Source organism: Puma concolor, chromosome A3 (assembly GCF_028749965.1).
Source record: "Puma concolor isolate L17-30 chromosome A3, mPumCon1.1.hap2, whole genome shotgun sequence".
NCBI classification, from domain to species: domain Eukaryota; kingdom Metazoa; phylum Chordata; class Mammalia; order Carnivora; family Felidae; genus Puma; species Puma concolor.
Window position 1 is genome coordinate 95,603,180 of NC_141669.1, and position 15,370 is coordinate 95,618,549.

Consider the following 15,370-nt stretch of genomic DNA (forward strand, 5'->3'; position numbering starts at 1 on the left):
GAGACAGAAAAAGGAAGAGGTAAGAAAAAGAAGTGGTGCCGGGGAAGAAAAGTGAGTGGCTGTGGAAGCCATGACAGGGCAGTCCCAGGTTCTGAGGAAGGTAGAGCACACGTGGTCTGTGTCTGGCCTTATTGCAGAAGTGAGTAGTGAGGAGAACACTGCAGCCCATGGGACAGGGAAGCTAGACTGCAGTGGGGCCATGTGACGGGGCCCACACAGCAGCCCAAGCTTGTAACAGTATGGAGGCAGGGTTGCTGTGTTACCCCAAATTCTAGTAAGAGGCACAGAGCAGATACATTAGAGAGTACCCCTGATGTTGACAAAAAATGGAGATCTGCCAGCAGCTGAAAAAGAATGAGCACAGGATAATGCTGATCTGTCAGTACAATATTAATTTATCTTTATAAATGATTGCCAAGAAAAGCCAGTGGTTGGCTCCATTTCAGGTGCGGGCTAAGTTAGGGCCCCATTTGTACTTTATATTGTGTTTCTTCATGGAGAGGCCTGAGGGAGCCTTGATCTCTAGCTCAGTGTTAATTGAAAACACGTGATTTTTACGAACTGATGTTGCTAGGTGTGCACAGATGGAAATTCTGTTCTGGTAGTTGCTTGTCAGTTCCAGGTTTACACAGAATGAAGAAACATGACTTAATGTATGCTAAGACTACCAGGTCTTAGAAATGAACCTTATCCGGATTTGAAATTTCATCACCTTTTCCATTTGGGGATGTCACACATTTGTTTGTCCCTACTCAGTACAAGTTATTGAGTGGCTGGGCAGAGATAATTTCTTCCTACCTGGCTCTATTATTTTTCTACAGTTTTTGGTAAATGACAGAACCACAGCTTTCCTTAAAGACAGCAAAAGTCCTCAATAACTAGATCATTACAAGGCATTATGTACAATGTATATGTTATTACAGAATAAGTTTCATTACAGTGTTGAGCAGGGGAAATTTAAATTACTTGCAGTTTTGGGGCATTTTGGTCTTGGAAAAGATACTATTTTATATATTGTGTGGGTCTTGAGTGTACTTCAAAGTTGGAAAGTATGACACGTTTGAAGAACATTATGGTCTGGTGTCATGTCTGCTGGGTTGTTCTTTTCTTTTTTTATGGTAAATAGTCAGACTTTGAAAAAGATCTGAAAAAGATCTTTTTCCAAAACATTATGGCAACTTCCCCCCCCCAATAAAAGATAGGTTTACATATTTTTTCCTTTCTCTAATTCCCCACCCCACCCCCACATCCCCTCTCTAGTAACCACAAGTCTGATCTCTTTTTCTATGAATTTGGCTAGTTTTTGTTTTTTTGTTTTTTTGATTCCACATACAAGCAGGATCATTGGATACATTTTTTTCCCTCTGTTTGACTTATTTCATTTAGTATGAAGCCTTCAAGTTCCATCCATGCTGTCATGCATAACTTTTTGGTTATGAAATTTAATGTACTCATTATGAACATTTGAATGATACAGATAAGCAAAAAATAATCAAAGTATGCAAAAGCTCTTCAGATTCTGCAGTCTCCTGATGACCATTGTTAGAATTTTGGTCAGTATGTTTTCTGTGTTCTCTCTCGCTTATGTGCATCCTCCTCTCTCTGTTTCTCTCTCTCTGTGTGTCTGTCTTGGGTGTGCAACATACGTAAACAGTTTTACATGAAGAGTCATTATGCATGGTCTAATCCTAAATTTTGGACTTAAAACTCCTTGGACATTATCCCACATCAGGAAGTGAAGACTTAAGTAAGATGGTTCTCTCTGCCCTCATCACCACTTTTCTCCTTCCTTAGTTCTTAGAGGAGAGGTAGAGGTTACCAGCTAGCTCCTGCTTTATCTGTTTTATTTCTGTCTCTAACTCCCTGGTGAGTGGTTTTGACTGTAATTTAGGCTAGCCCCAATTCAGATCAAGAAAAGTAAAAGCAGTTTTGCACTGACTTAAAAGGTTTGATGAAACTTGATTCCTACTGAAGGAAAAGATATATTCAAATGTATGTAAAGCACATTTGGTTAAATAGTGTAATTCATTGGTGTATGTTTATGTTTTATTATGTTGGTACTTCATATCAGTTAAAAACCAAGTCTTAGAATCCTGCAGTTGAGAAACATATGTTAAAATATTTAAATAAAATAGCTCTACTTTTAAAAACTTTAGCACTAGGTAATTGGGGTACATCTTTATACAGAATTACTTTTACACAGGGACTATCAGTCCTGGATAACAAAGTATTAATAGCTTCCTGACTTCTAAGAATTTTGCTTTCTATATCTAGTTTACCTTATGGGTATAAAGGAATGAAAATTATACATCTTAGGAAATGAAGTAGGATGGATATCTTTTCCAGCCTCTTCAATCATACTAATAATTGTTTCCTGTTCAACTGTCAGATTTTATTTCAGTACTTACAAGGATGTTTTTGGATCCAAGTAACAGATGCAAGTAACAGAAAACTCATATATGAGTGTAAATGATAAGGAATTTTTTTTTTTCCTCCTGTAAAAGCAGTCCCAAGGCAGAGTGGCCTGAGAGTCAGCTAGTTCATTCAGCAGTTCTGTGGTGTTGACAGTCCAGACTCTCTCTGCCTCCCTGCCTTGCCATCCTTGGTATCCTCAGTGTGGCAGGTTTGTCCTCAAGGTGGCAAAATGTCTGCAGCCATTACAAGCATTGCTCCCAAATAGAACAACATCCAGAGGCAGGAAAAAAAGAAATACTTCTTGTGTCTCTTTAAAAACAATGAATCTTTTCCAGACCTCTTCATCCAAGTGCTTCCCATTTCTTATTGACTAGTGTTGGGTCACAGGCTGGAGCCTAAACATATCACTGGCAAGGGGTATGTTGGCACCATAATTGGCTGAGCAGCATCAAGTCTGGCGTCCTGGGGCCGGGGACAGGCCAGCCTCTCTGAAGGACATGACTTTGTGGGGGAGGATGAGCCCTGAACAAATAGAGGCTCTGTCAGAAAGAGGAAATTGGAAGTGACTGGGATGGGGGGCTGGAGGGAAACCAACAGTGTCACTATAGGCCAATTTTACTTTTCAGGTTAAATGCTATAGAGAACATCTATGGAAGTAAATCATCTAGTATAATAAAATTTTGAATACATATATATTTTTAGGGAAGAATTTAAAAAAAATTTTACAGTGTAAGTGGTATATACAACATGGCTGTAACATATATAAGAAACAAAACTATCAGCAAAGCTGAAAGATGAGTTTGTGTCATTTTCTGCAAATAAGAATATGTAGTTTAGGCCCCAGTATGCTTCTAGAAGCTATGCCAGGGTTCTAGTGGCCTTTTCCTTCTCTTGGGCCAGGCTGATGGTGCTTGGGCATAGAAGCACGTGTGTATTTCCTGTTGGCCCTGGAGAGGACTCAAAATTGGATTAACAGTGTGAATGGGGTTCGCTTGAATGGTGGAGCAAAAGCCTGGTTGGCTTGGATCCTTTGTTGGGTGACTAGGTTTAAAGTGTTCATTTTATTATTATATATCACAAGTTACATATATATGAAACTTATTCTTTCACATATATTCAGTATTTAAAACAATTTTAAAAATCCTCCTTTTTTATATATAGCACATGGCCTGTGTTCATATAAATACATTCAGTTGATTTAAGGAGGTCAAAACTGAGACTGGGGTTCTTTTGAGTGAATATGGAAAGGGAAAAGGGGAGGCATGAAGGGTAAATGCAAAGGCTGATTAAAAAGATGGGTTATGGAAACCAAATTAGGGGGAAAAAAAGGAGTGAAGACTTGAGACAGAGAATAGATAGTGACTGCATGGTGGGGTCGTTGGGTTCAAGGAACCGGTAGGGTTGAAAAGTTGTTGGAATTAGGTTTCTAGAAGGGGTGAGCAGGATGAGAAGAAATGGCAGGCTGCAGGAGAAAGGACTGAGACGGAGAACCCAGATGCGGGGAGGTGACAAGCAATGAGTGGGTCTAGGCTGTTGGGGGGGGGCATGCATAGCCAGAGTCAGACTGGAGGAGAGTCTCATTAGGGGTGAGAAGGTCAGGTATCACCTTTGTAAATGCTGAAATCAGTGCTAGTTACAAGAGAAAGAGTGATCCAGGTTCTGAAATCTTCTGAGAGTGTGCTGGGGTGAGTGGAACAGTCTGTGCAGCTTGGGTGGGTGGGCTAGTTGGTGTGTGGATTGGTTGTGTGAGCAGCAAGGAAGTATCCATGTATGTGAGGGGAAGCACTGCAATGGTCTGGATATTGCAGGGAGGACACTGACCTCATTTTAGGCCAAGTGGTAAGTGGTGGTGGAGGAGAATGGGAGGCTTACCTTATAGTCTGCAGGGAAGCAGCTCCTCAAGGGGCTCCAGGTTTTAGGTAGAGCTAGAACAGAAGGAGACCTTTACAGATGTGGTGGAGGAGGGGTATCTGGTAAGCTTTATTGGATATAGGGAGTATAAAAGCTGTGGTTAGGAAGCTGGGGTGAGATTAGGCGATTCCCAGAGCCATATAGAGGTGACATTCAGAGATATGGGTCATGTGGGAAGCTTGGATTTCTACAGACATAGACGGAAACCAGGGTGGACTGCCAGAAAGGACATCCCTGGTGTGTGCCTAATCTAATGGTTGTCTTCTTGTTGAGTCTGGTGTCAAGCAGCTTGTGGTGGGGAGGTGGGGAGTAGGGGCTGGGTATTGTATAGGAGCAAGGGTGGGGTGGGGTGGAGTAAGGGTTATTTTCAGTACATTATCGCTTAACTTCTGGATGACTCCAGGAATAATTTTATGTCAAATATGTCCAGTGATGTTTATACCTAAAAGTGGATGTGGATTGAAAACATGGCACTTGAGAGAGTTTTTCTGAAATTTGAACTCTCTATGGCATTAGAAAAAGTATGCTTGCAGATGGACTTTGATCTTTTAGTTCTCAAGACATTGCAGAACTTCTAGAAATAACTTCGCCTGGTGGGGTGTGAGGCGAGTGGGGTGTTAGGCCAGGTGTCCTTACTTGCAAGCTGACTTTGGGGGATGTCTAGGCCCAAGTGCCAACTCATCCTTTTCCACCAGACTTTTCACATCACGTCCTTGACCAGATCTTGTTTCAGAGTCCTGAAGCACTGGAGCTGAACCTTTCATCTGCTATGTGATTTAGCATTTCATTCACACCAGGATTTTGTATTTGTATATAATCATTATAAGGGATATTTTTAGGTCCGTAAATAGATGCATTTTTTAGATGTGTGTTTCTCTATAATAATAATGATGAAAGCATTAATTTACCATTGAGGCACAGTCAGCATACCTGCTGTCTTATGACCTGATTACTTGCTGAGTCTTGAAAGGGCTTCATTGTGTAGATTTTACCTCCTTACGAGGTACGAAGCTCCAGGTCATTTACCTGCCCTTGGCATAGTACTGCATACACAGGAGGTTCTAAAACCTACTTGCTAATGTCAGGAAAAGGAGTCCCTGCCTGCATCCTGGTTAGCATAGATTACTGTTGACAGAAGTTTGTTATCAGTGGGGCAGCCTCTGTTATTTAGTTCCATTTTTTATTGCTTTTTCTTCTTTAATGGAAGTGAAGATGTGTTATACTTGGAGGCATCTCTTCATGGGCTTGCTGGCCCTCATGGCCAGTGAAGTTGTTTGGTGATGAATTTCTTCCTCCCCATCAACATTTTCATGATAATGTTGAATAACAGCCCATCCTAAACCTCACAGTTTACATGGGCCCTATGGCAACACGTGTCTATTTCTCTTCCTCACCCAACTGCATTGTCTGGCTCTGCCTCTGGCTGCTGGTTGCTTGGTGTTGGTTCCACTGTGGGGTCGGTCCAGCTCTGCTCCATGAACTTTCTCTGGCCCCTTGACCAGAGGCCACCTGAGGTTCTCTAGCCACCACCGGGTCATATTTCTAATGACTGGTTGGCCAAAGCAAGTCAGGAAATCAGCCCCAAATCATTGTGAGTGTGCACCATCCAAAGGTGTGGATTCAGGTAAGGAATAATTTGTGGCATTTTTACAAACTACCACAAGAAGGAAAGAGGACAGGGACCAAGGCAGTTGAGCCTTTAAGTAACAGTGCAACACTAATGACATTTATCCTTGGTCAGTGTTTTCTATCTTGCATCTGACTAGTTTATTTTCCTTGTTCTCAGTTTCTAAATTATGTTTACTTAAGTTGTGAAGTTCACCTTGAATTTTTATTTCCCCTTTGTCTGTATCACAGTCTGTAATCTTGAGCATCATGCTTTCAGTGCCATTGTCTAGGGAATTTGAGTAACGTGGTAAATGATACCATCTTCCTCTGTACTTGGATGTGTAGGCAGGACTTGGAAGACTCTTAGTTCTGGGAGGGGGCACTGGAGGGACGGAGGAGTAGGAAGCACTGGGGGGGGGGGGTCATTCCTTCCTAGGGAGGAACTGAACTGAGCTCCTTGTTCCATTTGAGGGTTTCCATTGGGGCTCCCAAGTGGGATAACGATCTTTTCCCCTTCCTTTGGTCTGCTGAAGCAGGTTTTTGTGAGGCTCTATTATGATCCTGTCAATTAAAAAGTAGTAGAAATGGAAAAAAAAAAAGTAGTAGAAATGGTATTGAAAAGGATTATATGTGGAAGGAAATGGAGGGATAATCCCATTGGTTTCATAGGTTTGTTTATGGGTAGTGCTTATTGCTGTATTGGAATCAAGTGCCATTTAATAAGGGCCAGTCTCATTAAGTGTATGAGTTTCATGAGTCATTGAGTTTTATGGCTTCACAGGTAAATGAAGCTGGTTATTCCCACCTAGTGAGATAGCCTTTGTCAGGAGCTAGGTAATTGTAAAACAATTAACATTTATATAATGCCAAATGACACTCTGACATGCCCATTTTATCACCACAGCAGTCCCGTGATATAGGAACCATTGTTGACCCCATTTCTGAGATTGAAATTGAGGCAGAGAGTGCTTAATAACTTATCCAAGGTCCTATAGCTTCTGGACTTTACCCAGGCAGTCTGCTCTGGAGGTTTTTGACCTCAACCTTTGCTATTGCCTTTCAGCTAGATAGGGAGAAAGAATTGTCAACAAGAGGTTTCAGCTGGACAGAGGAGTGGGAGGGGGTAGCTTTTGGTATGGATTATAGAAGAATACTTTTGAGATAAAATGAGAAAATAATAGAAACAGTTTATTGGCTCTTGGTTGGTTGCAAAGGAGAATGAGAAGTTAAGGATTTCTTTAAAAATTCAGAAATGACCCCTCTAGCTCTGTAAAGCTGTCTGCTGCTTGCCTCTCTGTGTTTAGTCTGAACATACTTCCCTGAGCTTTGTTATTATCGTTAGGCCATGTGCTCATGTCTGTGCCAAAGACAGTGAAAATCATCACCTCAAAAGCACACTACCACCTGAGCTCTATAGTTCAGCACCCTTCCTTACTGGTCACCCCAAGTGCTGTGGCTCCTTCTTGGGGAAATTGGCTGTTCCCATTTTCAGTGCTGCTCACTCCCATTATTTCTCACCTGTCTGCTTATCTTCCTGCTCTTTTTTATCTGGCTTTCCTGCAAATCCCCAAGGTGATGATTATTTTTATACATTCCTGACCTGATTTCTAGTTTTAATTTATTCCCTCTTGTCTCTGAGGCCTCTGTGTGGTTCAGATTGGAGTTGGAAGACCTGGACAGGAGTTCTGCCCACATCCCTGATTGGCTGTGTTACCTTGGGCAGGTTATGTAAGATCCAGAGCCTGTGGTTTCTTTATCTTGATCACACCTGCCCCATCTCCCTCACAGGGTTATGGGTGAGGGTCAAATAAACGAAATTCTTTAAAGTGTCTTTTAAAGCATGAATATATGGCATTATTAATATTCTCAACCTCCTCAAGTGGCCTTGTCCCCTGCTTTGATGCTCTTCATTAGCTTTGGTCATGCTGCCTTTTGCATTACTTGTTTGTTTACTTCTGTACCCTTGAGAGCCCTGCATCTTACTCTCTTTGAATTTCCTAGCACTTGTCTCAAGGCTGGTCGGCCTGGGTACCGGCTCAGTAATGTTTGAATGAATGGGTAAAGAATGAATGTCTGTCTAACGGATGTTTCTGGTCATAGTTGTTTTTTTTTTTTTTTTTTTGTTATTGTTGTTCATTTATTTTTTCTGAACAAAGTCTTTCTCCTTCTCTCTATGCTTCTTGGAGTTGGTCGTATTGAAAAGCAGCCCTTCCTTGAGGCACCTGGGTGGCTCAGTCAGTTCTGCATCCAACTGTTGGTTTTGGCTCAGGTCTTGATCTCATGGTTTGTGGGTTTGAGTCCCATGTCAGACTCCGTGCTGACAGTGGGGAGCCTGGTTGGGATTCTCTCTCTGCCCCTCCCCTGCTCATGTGATCTCTCTCTCTCTCTCAGAATATATAAATAAACTTTAAAAATATAGCCCTTTCTTGCTTTCTTGTGTTCCTTTTTGCAGGATGCTAAATTCCAGTACCTGTGGTTTCCTTCTCCAAGATCTAGGCTTATTTTATAAATACTCATCTGATGAGTCTTGCTTTTTAACAATAAGACAAGTAAATTCTTCTAGCTATTGAATTAGAGATATAACATATTTAGTGCTTATTTTTTTTTAGTTATTTAACAAATATGTATTGAGTACCTTCTGGGTCCCAAGCTCAATTCCTGGGGCTGGAACTAGAGTGGTGAACAAATCAGATGGGATTCCTGCCCTTATGCAGCTTACATTCTAGTTGAGTGCCAGTCAGTGAAGAAGTAAATGAATAAATGAGATAATTTCAACTAATATTAAGTGCTGTAGTGGGGGGAATCATGTGAAGAGGACTCCCAGGACAGCGAGGAGTCCTCACATACATAAATAAAACTGCATACGTTATAGATGTAATGCTCTTGGTTTCCTTGTGTATCAAGTTACCTTAAAGGTATCTAATGGTCTTGATAGTGAGTACTTCAAGTGATGATGAATGGCTGAGGAGGAAGGTGGCTATTATCTGGACTTTTGGCTTCATGAGAGGATCTCAGTCTGTATGAGTGTTCCTCAACCTTGACTAGGACCCTCTTTATTCAGGTTGCTCTATTTGAGTATCTCTGATAGACCAAGGGGGACCCAGGAAATATGAGGGAGTCATCAATCCCAGTACCTTGCTGTGCCACCTTGCTGCATTAGTGCACTCCCATCCTCAATGCCAGGGTAACAGCTCACTTGCTAATGGCATTCTGTGTCTGAGGCCCCTTCACTGGTGAGTAGTCAGGCATCTATCCATTGCAGAACTTGGGAAGGAAGAAGGCATGGTGATAAGATAACATGTGAAGAATGACATGTGGGGCATTTTCAGATTTCTTTGAAGAGGTAATGTATGATCCCAGTTCTGAAGGATGGGAGTGAATGAACCATATAGAGATCTGGGAGGGGGGGGGCAGTGCAGACTAGAGGTTCCCCAAATGGAGAACATGTTTGACAAGTTTAAGGGATAGAAAGAAGCCTCTGTGGCTGGAGTGTAGGGTGTGAAGGACAGAGTGGTGTGAAATGAAGTTGGCATTGAATGGAGGAAACCATGCAGGGCCTTATAGGCCATGGTCAAGAGTTTGGATTTTATTAAGTACGATTGGATGCTACTGGGAGGTTTTGAGCAAAGGAATGGCCTGGTTTGATTTACATTGTTAAGTTTTTCTGCTAACTGCATGGTGGAGGATGGACTGTGGAGGGGAAAAGTGGAAGCCAGACTCTGGGCAGAGGGCATGTTGCAGGTAGGCGAGGATTCGTGGTGACATAAGCTAGGCAGGGCCGTGAAGGGCGAGAAGTGCCCAGAGCTGGCGCATGACAGAGGTGGAGCTGACACACCAGAGATGTGCTGTGAAGAGTGAGAAGGACCTGGATGACAAGCAGCTGGGTGGGTGGTGGGGCCTGAGGGAGGAACAGAATTTGAGGGGAGAACAATACTTTTATTTGGACATGTTTGATTTCAGGAGCCTTGTAGACCCTCACGTGGAGAAACCCAGCTGGCAGCAGGCTTGGAGGGCAGAGCTTGCAGGGTGAAATCTGGAGTCCTCAGCACAGGGGTGAAATCTCTCTCTTGATAGTACCAGGGATTTAAAAGTGGGTTAGGCCATTCCTTTCCTATAGACATATGATATAATGGTTTACATGTTATGGTCATTATCCTATCATTGTATGTTATAGGCTATTTCTTTTATTTAACTCATTCAAGAAAATATTGAACTAAATAAATACGGTGCTATATGTAGGGGACATAGTGATGCGTGGGATGGACTGGGGGTCTGTAGATTTGGTAGTATCTCTAACAGAAAAGACAGATCATTCCTTCAAAATAAAGTCAAGAATTCCATCAGGAGGGATTCCATCAGGAATTAAGTAGAGTATATGTTTTATGACTTGGGGAGAACCAGCCTGTGGGGCAATAGCAGAGGCACTGACCTGGTCTCCAGGTGGGCTCGGGATGTTTCAGCTACCAGTGAGTGCTAATAGGAGCTGGCGGGTGAAGTGTGCTTCAGAGGGAACAGTTAGTGGTGGGTCGGCCAGCAGTTTGTATTGGAGCGAAAATGAACAGAATCCTTTCTGGGAATTGCACATTCTGTGGAAGGTACTCAAGGGTTCCTTGGCAAGATTATGTCACGTATAAGAATGATCATACTAGTGTCATTGCTACTGCTTTCACATAGGTAAATTTGTTAGTTACTAGGAACTTCCACTGCTCTGTGCTATTTGGGGGGGGGGCAGAAAATACAGTATGAAATTGACAGCTCATATGACTTTACAAACACCTTATGTGCATTATTTTGAAGAACTATATCAGAATTATGTAGTTATCTGAGTACAACAACTCCTTAGATTCACCAGCATTAGTGCTAAATTTATAGAACTTAAACATCGTAATGGATGTGTTCACATATATTCACAGTATTAGGACCCCAAAAGGAACTGAATCCACTTTGTTGTAGATTGAATAGCAATCTTGGATAATCCTTGCAGAATTTAAAGAAACTGTTTTTAATTTTCCCAAGATTTACTGGTGTATTCTTCCCAAGAGCTAACACTTTGTTCAGGACCCTGTGGTAAATGGCACAAGCACCTTGTTTGCCAAGGAAAACATACACAGGTGTGTCGACAGTGGATCACTGCTCTGACCAGAGTTGGGAGGCACAGTTGGGCCTCTGGAAGAAGTGGCTCTGTTGCTGCTGTCGTGTCATTGGGCTAAGCTCCCTGCATAACCTTCCTATATAGCTGCAGTCCCTGGTTTAGCAGAACTAGTGCACAGGGAAAAACACTGCTAAGGGAAACTCTAGGAACACATGGTGGGTCTCCCTGTGTCCAAGCGGGAGTGGAACGGGTCACCTGGGAGTGAGAGAGAAGGCTGCAACCAGTGGCCCAAGTGGAAGTGTGCTGGGGAACATCTGCTAGTTCTCCTGAGCTGCTCTCAGGTCAGTGGGGATGGAGGAGAAACTGGCCCATGTTGGACTCGGGCAGCAAAATTGTTTTTCACATGTACAAACTCATCCCTCTTTATGGCCTATGTCAAAAGCCACGTCCTCTGTATGAACTATTATTCCTTACCCTCAACATGAAGGAATCTTGTTCCTCTCCAGACCTGCACTCACCGCTGGCCTTCTAGCTGGTCTGTGAGTGCAGTGCCGCCATGGCTCTGATGCCCTTGAATCAATCTCCTGCAAGCGTCTGTGTGTGGGGGAGGGGCCCCAGACCTATTAAGGTCTCTTAGTGGAGAACAAATGGATAGGGATACTATTTTCGTTGTTCTGTTTTGTCTCATAGGGGGATAAAGCTAGTTTTTACTGTCCTTCATTTCTGAAAAGGTTGTTTGTGAGATCTGATAGTTGTATAAGGTTATCGTCATAACCTTTCCTTGTGGAAACTTTTTCTTTTCAGATAATGTGGATGCAAGTGATCTTAAGCAGTTTTTTGAGACCAACTATTCTCAGATATATTTCATCTTCTATGAAAATTTTATAACACTGGAAAATAGTTTGAAATTAAAAGGTAAGCATTTCTACCAAACAATTTTTTTATATACAAAGTTTTTTTTTGTTGTTGTTAATGTCCATAAAGTGTAAAAGGTTGTATGTGTCGTGAGCCACAAGTTGGTGGGAGATTGCAGTGGTTAGCATCTTTGTTTCCCTTGAGCTTTCACTTATGCAGCTGTTATTTGAACAACAGATGACTAAAGGGAAAATGGAAGAAGTAACCCACAGAAGTCATAAGTTCCACAGGAATAATTTACTTAAAAAGAAAAAATAAAAGTAATATGTGCACATTATAAAAAAATTCAGATTCCATTAAAGAGTTTGAAATGAAAATTGAACCATATGTTTTTCCTAGACCCCCAGTCCTGCTCTGCATGCAACCACTATTAAAAGTTTCATGTATTTCTTTCTGTATATGTTATTAATGTGTTATATCGGTTTATGGTTATACCAATATCTACTTACATAAAATATTCTTTGAAAAACCAAGCCAATAAAGTCACACTGCACAATCCGCTCTCTATTTAGGTGACAGGATAGTGTAGTCTGGGGATCCAGCCTGGGTTTGGATCCTGGCCCTACCTTTCCAGCTGTTTCTCCTTGGGCAACCTCCCTCTGACTCAGCTTACTTCCTATCAGCACTGAACAGGTTAACATGTATCTGGGATTTCAGGACAGAGTGTGACACATAGTATATGCTCAGTAAGTGTTGGCTGCCATCATCACCTTGTTTATTTTCATGTATTTTGGAAATCCTTACATGTTAACACCCTTATTGCTACCTCAGTTTCATTTATTTATTAAACAAGTGTTTTTTTAATTTGAGTATAGTTGACACGCATTATATTAGTTTCAGATGTATACGTTGTGCTAGGTTCACCACAAGTGTAGCTACTACCTGCCACCGTGCAGCACTGTTAATAGTACCAGTGACTGTATTCATTATGCTATGCCTTTCATCCCTGTGACTTACTCATTCCACACCTGGAAGCCTGTGCCTCCCACTTCCCTTCACCAATTTTGCACATCTCTCCCTCCACCACCTCCCCTCTTGCAACCATCAGTTTGTTCTCTGCATCTATAGTTTGATACTGCTTTTTATTTGCTTGTTTACTCATTTGTTCTGTTTTTTAGATTCCACATATGAGTGAAATCATACGGTGTTTGTCTTTCTCTGTCTGACTTACTTTGCTAAGCATTATATTCTCTAGATACATCCATGTTGTTGCAAAATACACACACACACACACACAGATACACACACACACACACACACACACACACACACACACACACACCACTGCATCCTCTTTTGATGGACACTTGGGTTGCTTCCATACCTTAACTCTTGTAAGTAATACTGCAGTAGGCATAGGGGTACATATATGCTTTCAGAATGTTGAGTCTGGTTTGTAAGCTTCCATGACAGCAGTGGGAACCCTGGAGGGAAGCCAGGTTTGGGAAGGAGGAGGATGAGTGTAGCTTTGGGAAGTCTCAGTTGAGGTGCCTGTGGGACACCCAGGTGTTGGTTCTGGCTGGACAGTAAAAATATAGGGACTGGAGCTTAGGAGAAGAGGGGGCAATCATGCTGTTGCCAAGGAAGAAATTCTTTGCAGAGAAAGTGACAATCAGGGATTTGGGGTAATCCATTCTTTCATTGAGCAGATAAAGAGGAAAGATAAAGTAGTGTGTGGGCTGGGAAGGGGGTTGGGTGCCAGGAAAGTGTTTTGTCACGGAAGCGCAGAGAAAAGAGAATTTCAGGGAATGAAATGTCAGCAATGTCTGACGATGCAAAAAGTTGAGCAGTAGGACTAGGAAGTGGCAATGCATCGAGGAGGTTGTCCCTGAGTGCTGAAAGAAAGGTCTAGGTGAGTAGTGGGATCAGAAGCCAGATGGGGAGAAATGGAGTAACAGGGTGAGATAGTGAAGGCTATGCACAAGAATACCCTTTTAGAAGGGTTTACTTCATCTGTTTGATGATGAAGACAGGATCGTATCTCAAGGAGTAGCTTGGTCATGGTAGGGTTTTGAAGGATGCACTTGCCTGTTTGCAGGCTGACAAGAGGGAGATAACTGATGACAGGGTATTGGGGGACGTGTGTTGAGACAGGGTCAGGTATACAGAAGAGGACGCAGAGAGGAGTGTATAGATGCCCTGACTGCTTCTGTAAAACCTGAGGCAGATGTTAGGCACAGAGGGGAAGGAATGTGGGACAATGCACTGTGGTTGTCTCTGACATATAGCAGATGCCTCAGAGTTTTACAGAATGCTCCAGGTTCTGGAAGGTCAACAAATCAAATATGGGCATGTGTCCAAGGATGCCAACAGGTAGTTTTGTATTTTGTTTTTCAATGAATTGCTCAGTTTTTTCCCCTGTGATTTACAAATTGATATAAATCTTGAGCTTAATTTTTTTCCAAATTGGTAGATATTTCAAATATGAAACGATTTGATTTTTAACTTGTTTTCCAGTTTTGCTCTACTTAACTTTTTTTTGCAGTTGTGTGGAGGAGAAAAGTATGATATTATGGGTAATCAAAACACCAAAGAGGGGCGCCTGGGTGGCTTGGTCGGTTGGGCGTCCAACTTCGGCTCAGGTCATGATCTCACGGTCCGTGAGTTCAAGCCCCGCGTCGCGCTCTGTGCTGACAGCTCAGAGCCTGGAGCCTGTTTCAGATTCTGTGTCTCCCTCTCTCTCTGCTCCTCCCCAGTTCATGCTCTGTCTCTCTCTGTCTCAAAAATAAATAAAAGTTAAAAAAAATTAAAAAAAAAACACCAAAGAAAAATATTAAAATCTCTTACCTTAAAAAAAGCACTACAACCAAAAAGCCCCACTTTATTTTTTTAATGTTTATTTTTGAGAGAGTGAGCAAGAGACAGAGCACAAGTGGGGGAGGGGCAGAAAGAGAGGGAGACACAGAATCTGAAGCAGGCTCCAGGCTCTGAGCTGTTAGCACAGAGCCCGATGCAGGGCTCGAACTCACAAACCGTGAGATCATTCCCTGAGCTGATGTCAGACGACTGAGTCACCCAGGCACCCCAAGCCCCATTTTATTATTATTTATTTATTTATTTATTTTTTATTTATATATGAAATTTATTGTCAAATTGGTTTCCATACAACACCCAGTGCTCATCCCAAAAGGTGCCCTCCTCAATACCCATCACCCACCCTCTCCTCCCTCCCACCCCCCATCAACCCTTAGTTTGTTCTCAGTTCTCAACAGTCTCTTATGCTTTGGCTCTCTCCCACTCTAACCTCTTTTTTTTTTTTTTTTCCTTCCCCTCCCCCATGGGTTCCTGTTAAGTTTCTCAGGATCCACATAAGAGTGAAACCATATGGTATCTGTCTTTCTCTGTATGGCTTATTTCACTTAGCATCACACTCTCCAGTTCCATCCACGTTGCTACAAAAGGCCATATTTCATCTTTTCTCATTGCCAC

At 42.2% G+C, this 15,370-nt stretch overlaps 1 protein-coding gene across 7 annotated transcripts in view; it reads left to right on the top strand.

Annotated features, from left to right (window-relative positions):
* RALGAPA2 (Ral GTPase activating protein catalytic subunit alpha 2) overlaps positions 1-15,370 on the top strand; it is a 328,194-nt gene that overhangs the window by 17,535 nt on the left and 295,289 nt on the right. For all 7 annotated transcript variants that reach the window (XM_086701570.1, XM_086701563.1, XM_086701564.1 and 4 more), the window contains exon 2: positions 11,831-11,941. In XM_086701570.1, the coding sequence (XP_086557696.1) occupies positions 11,831-11,941 (111 nt within the window). The remainder of the gene's footprint in view (positions 1-11,830; positions 11,942-15,370) is intronic.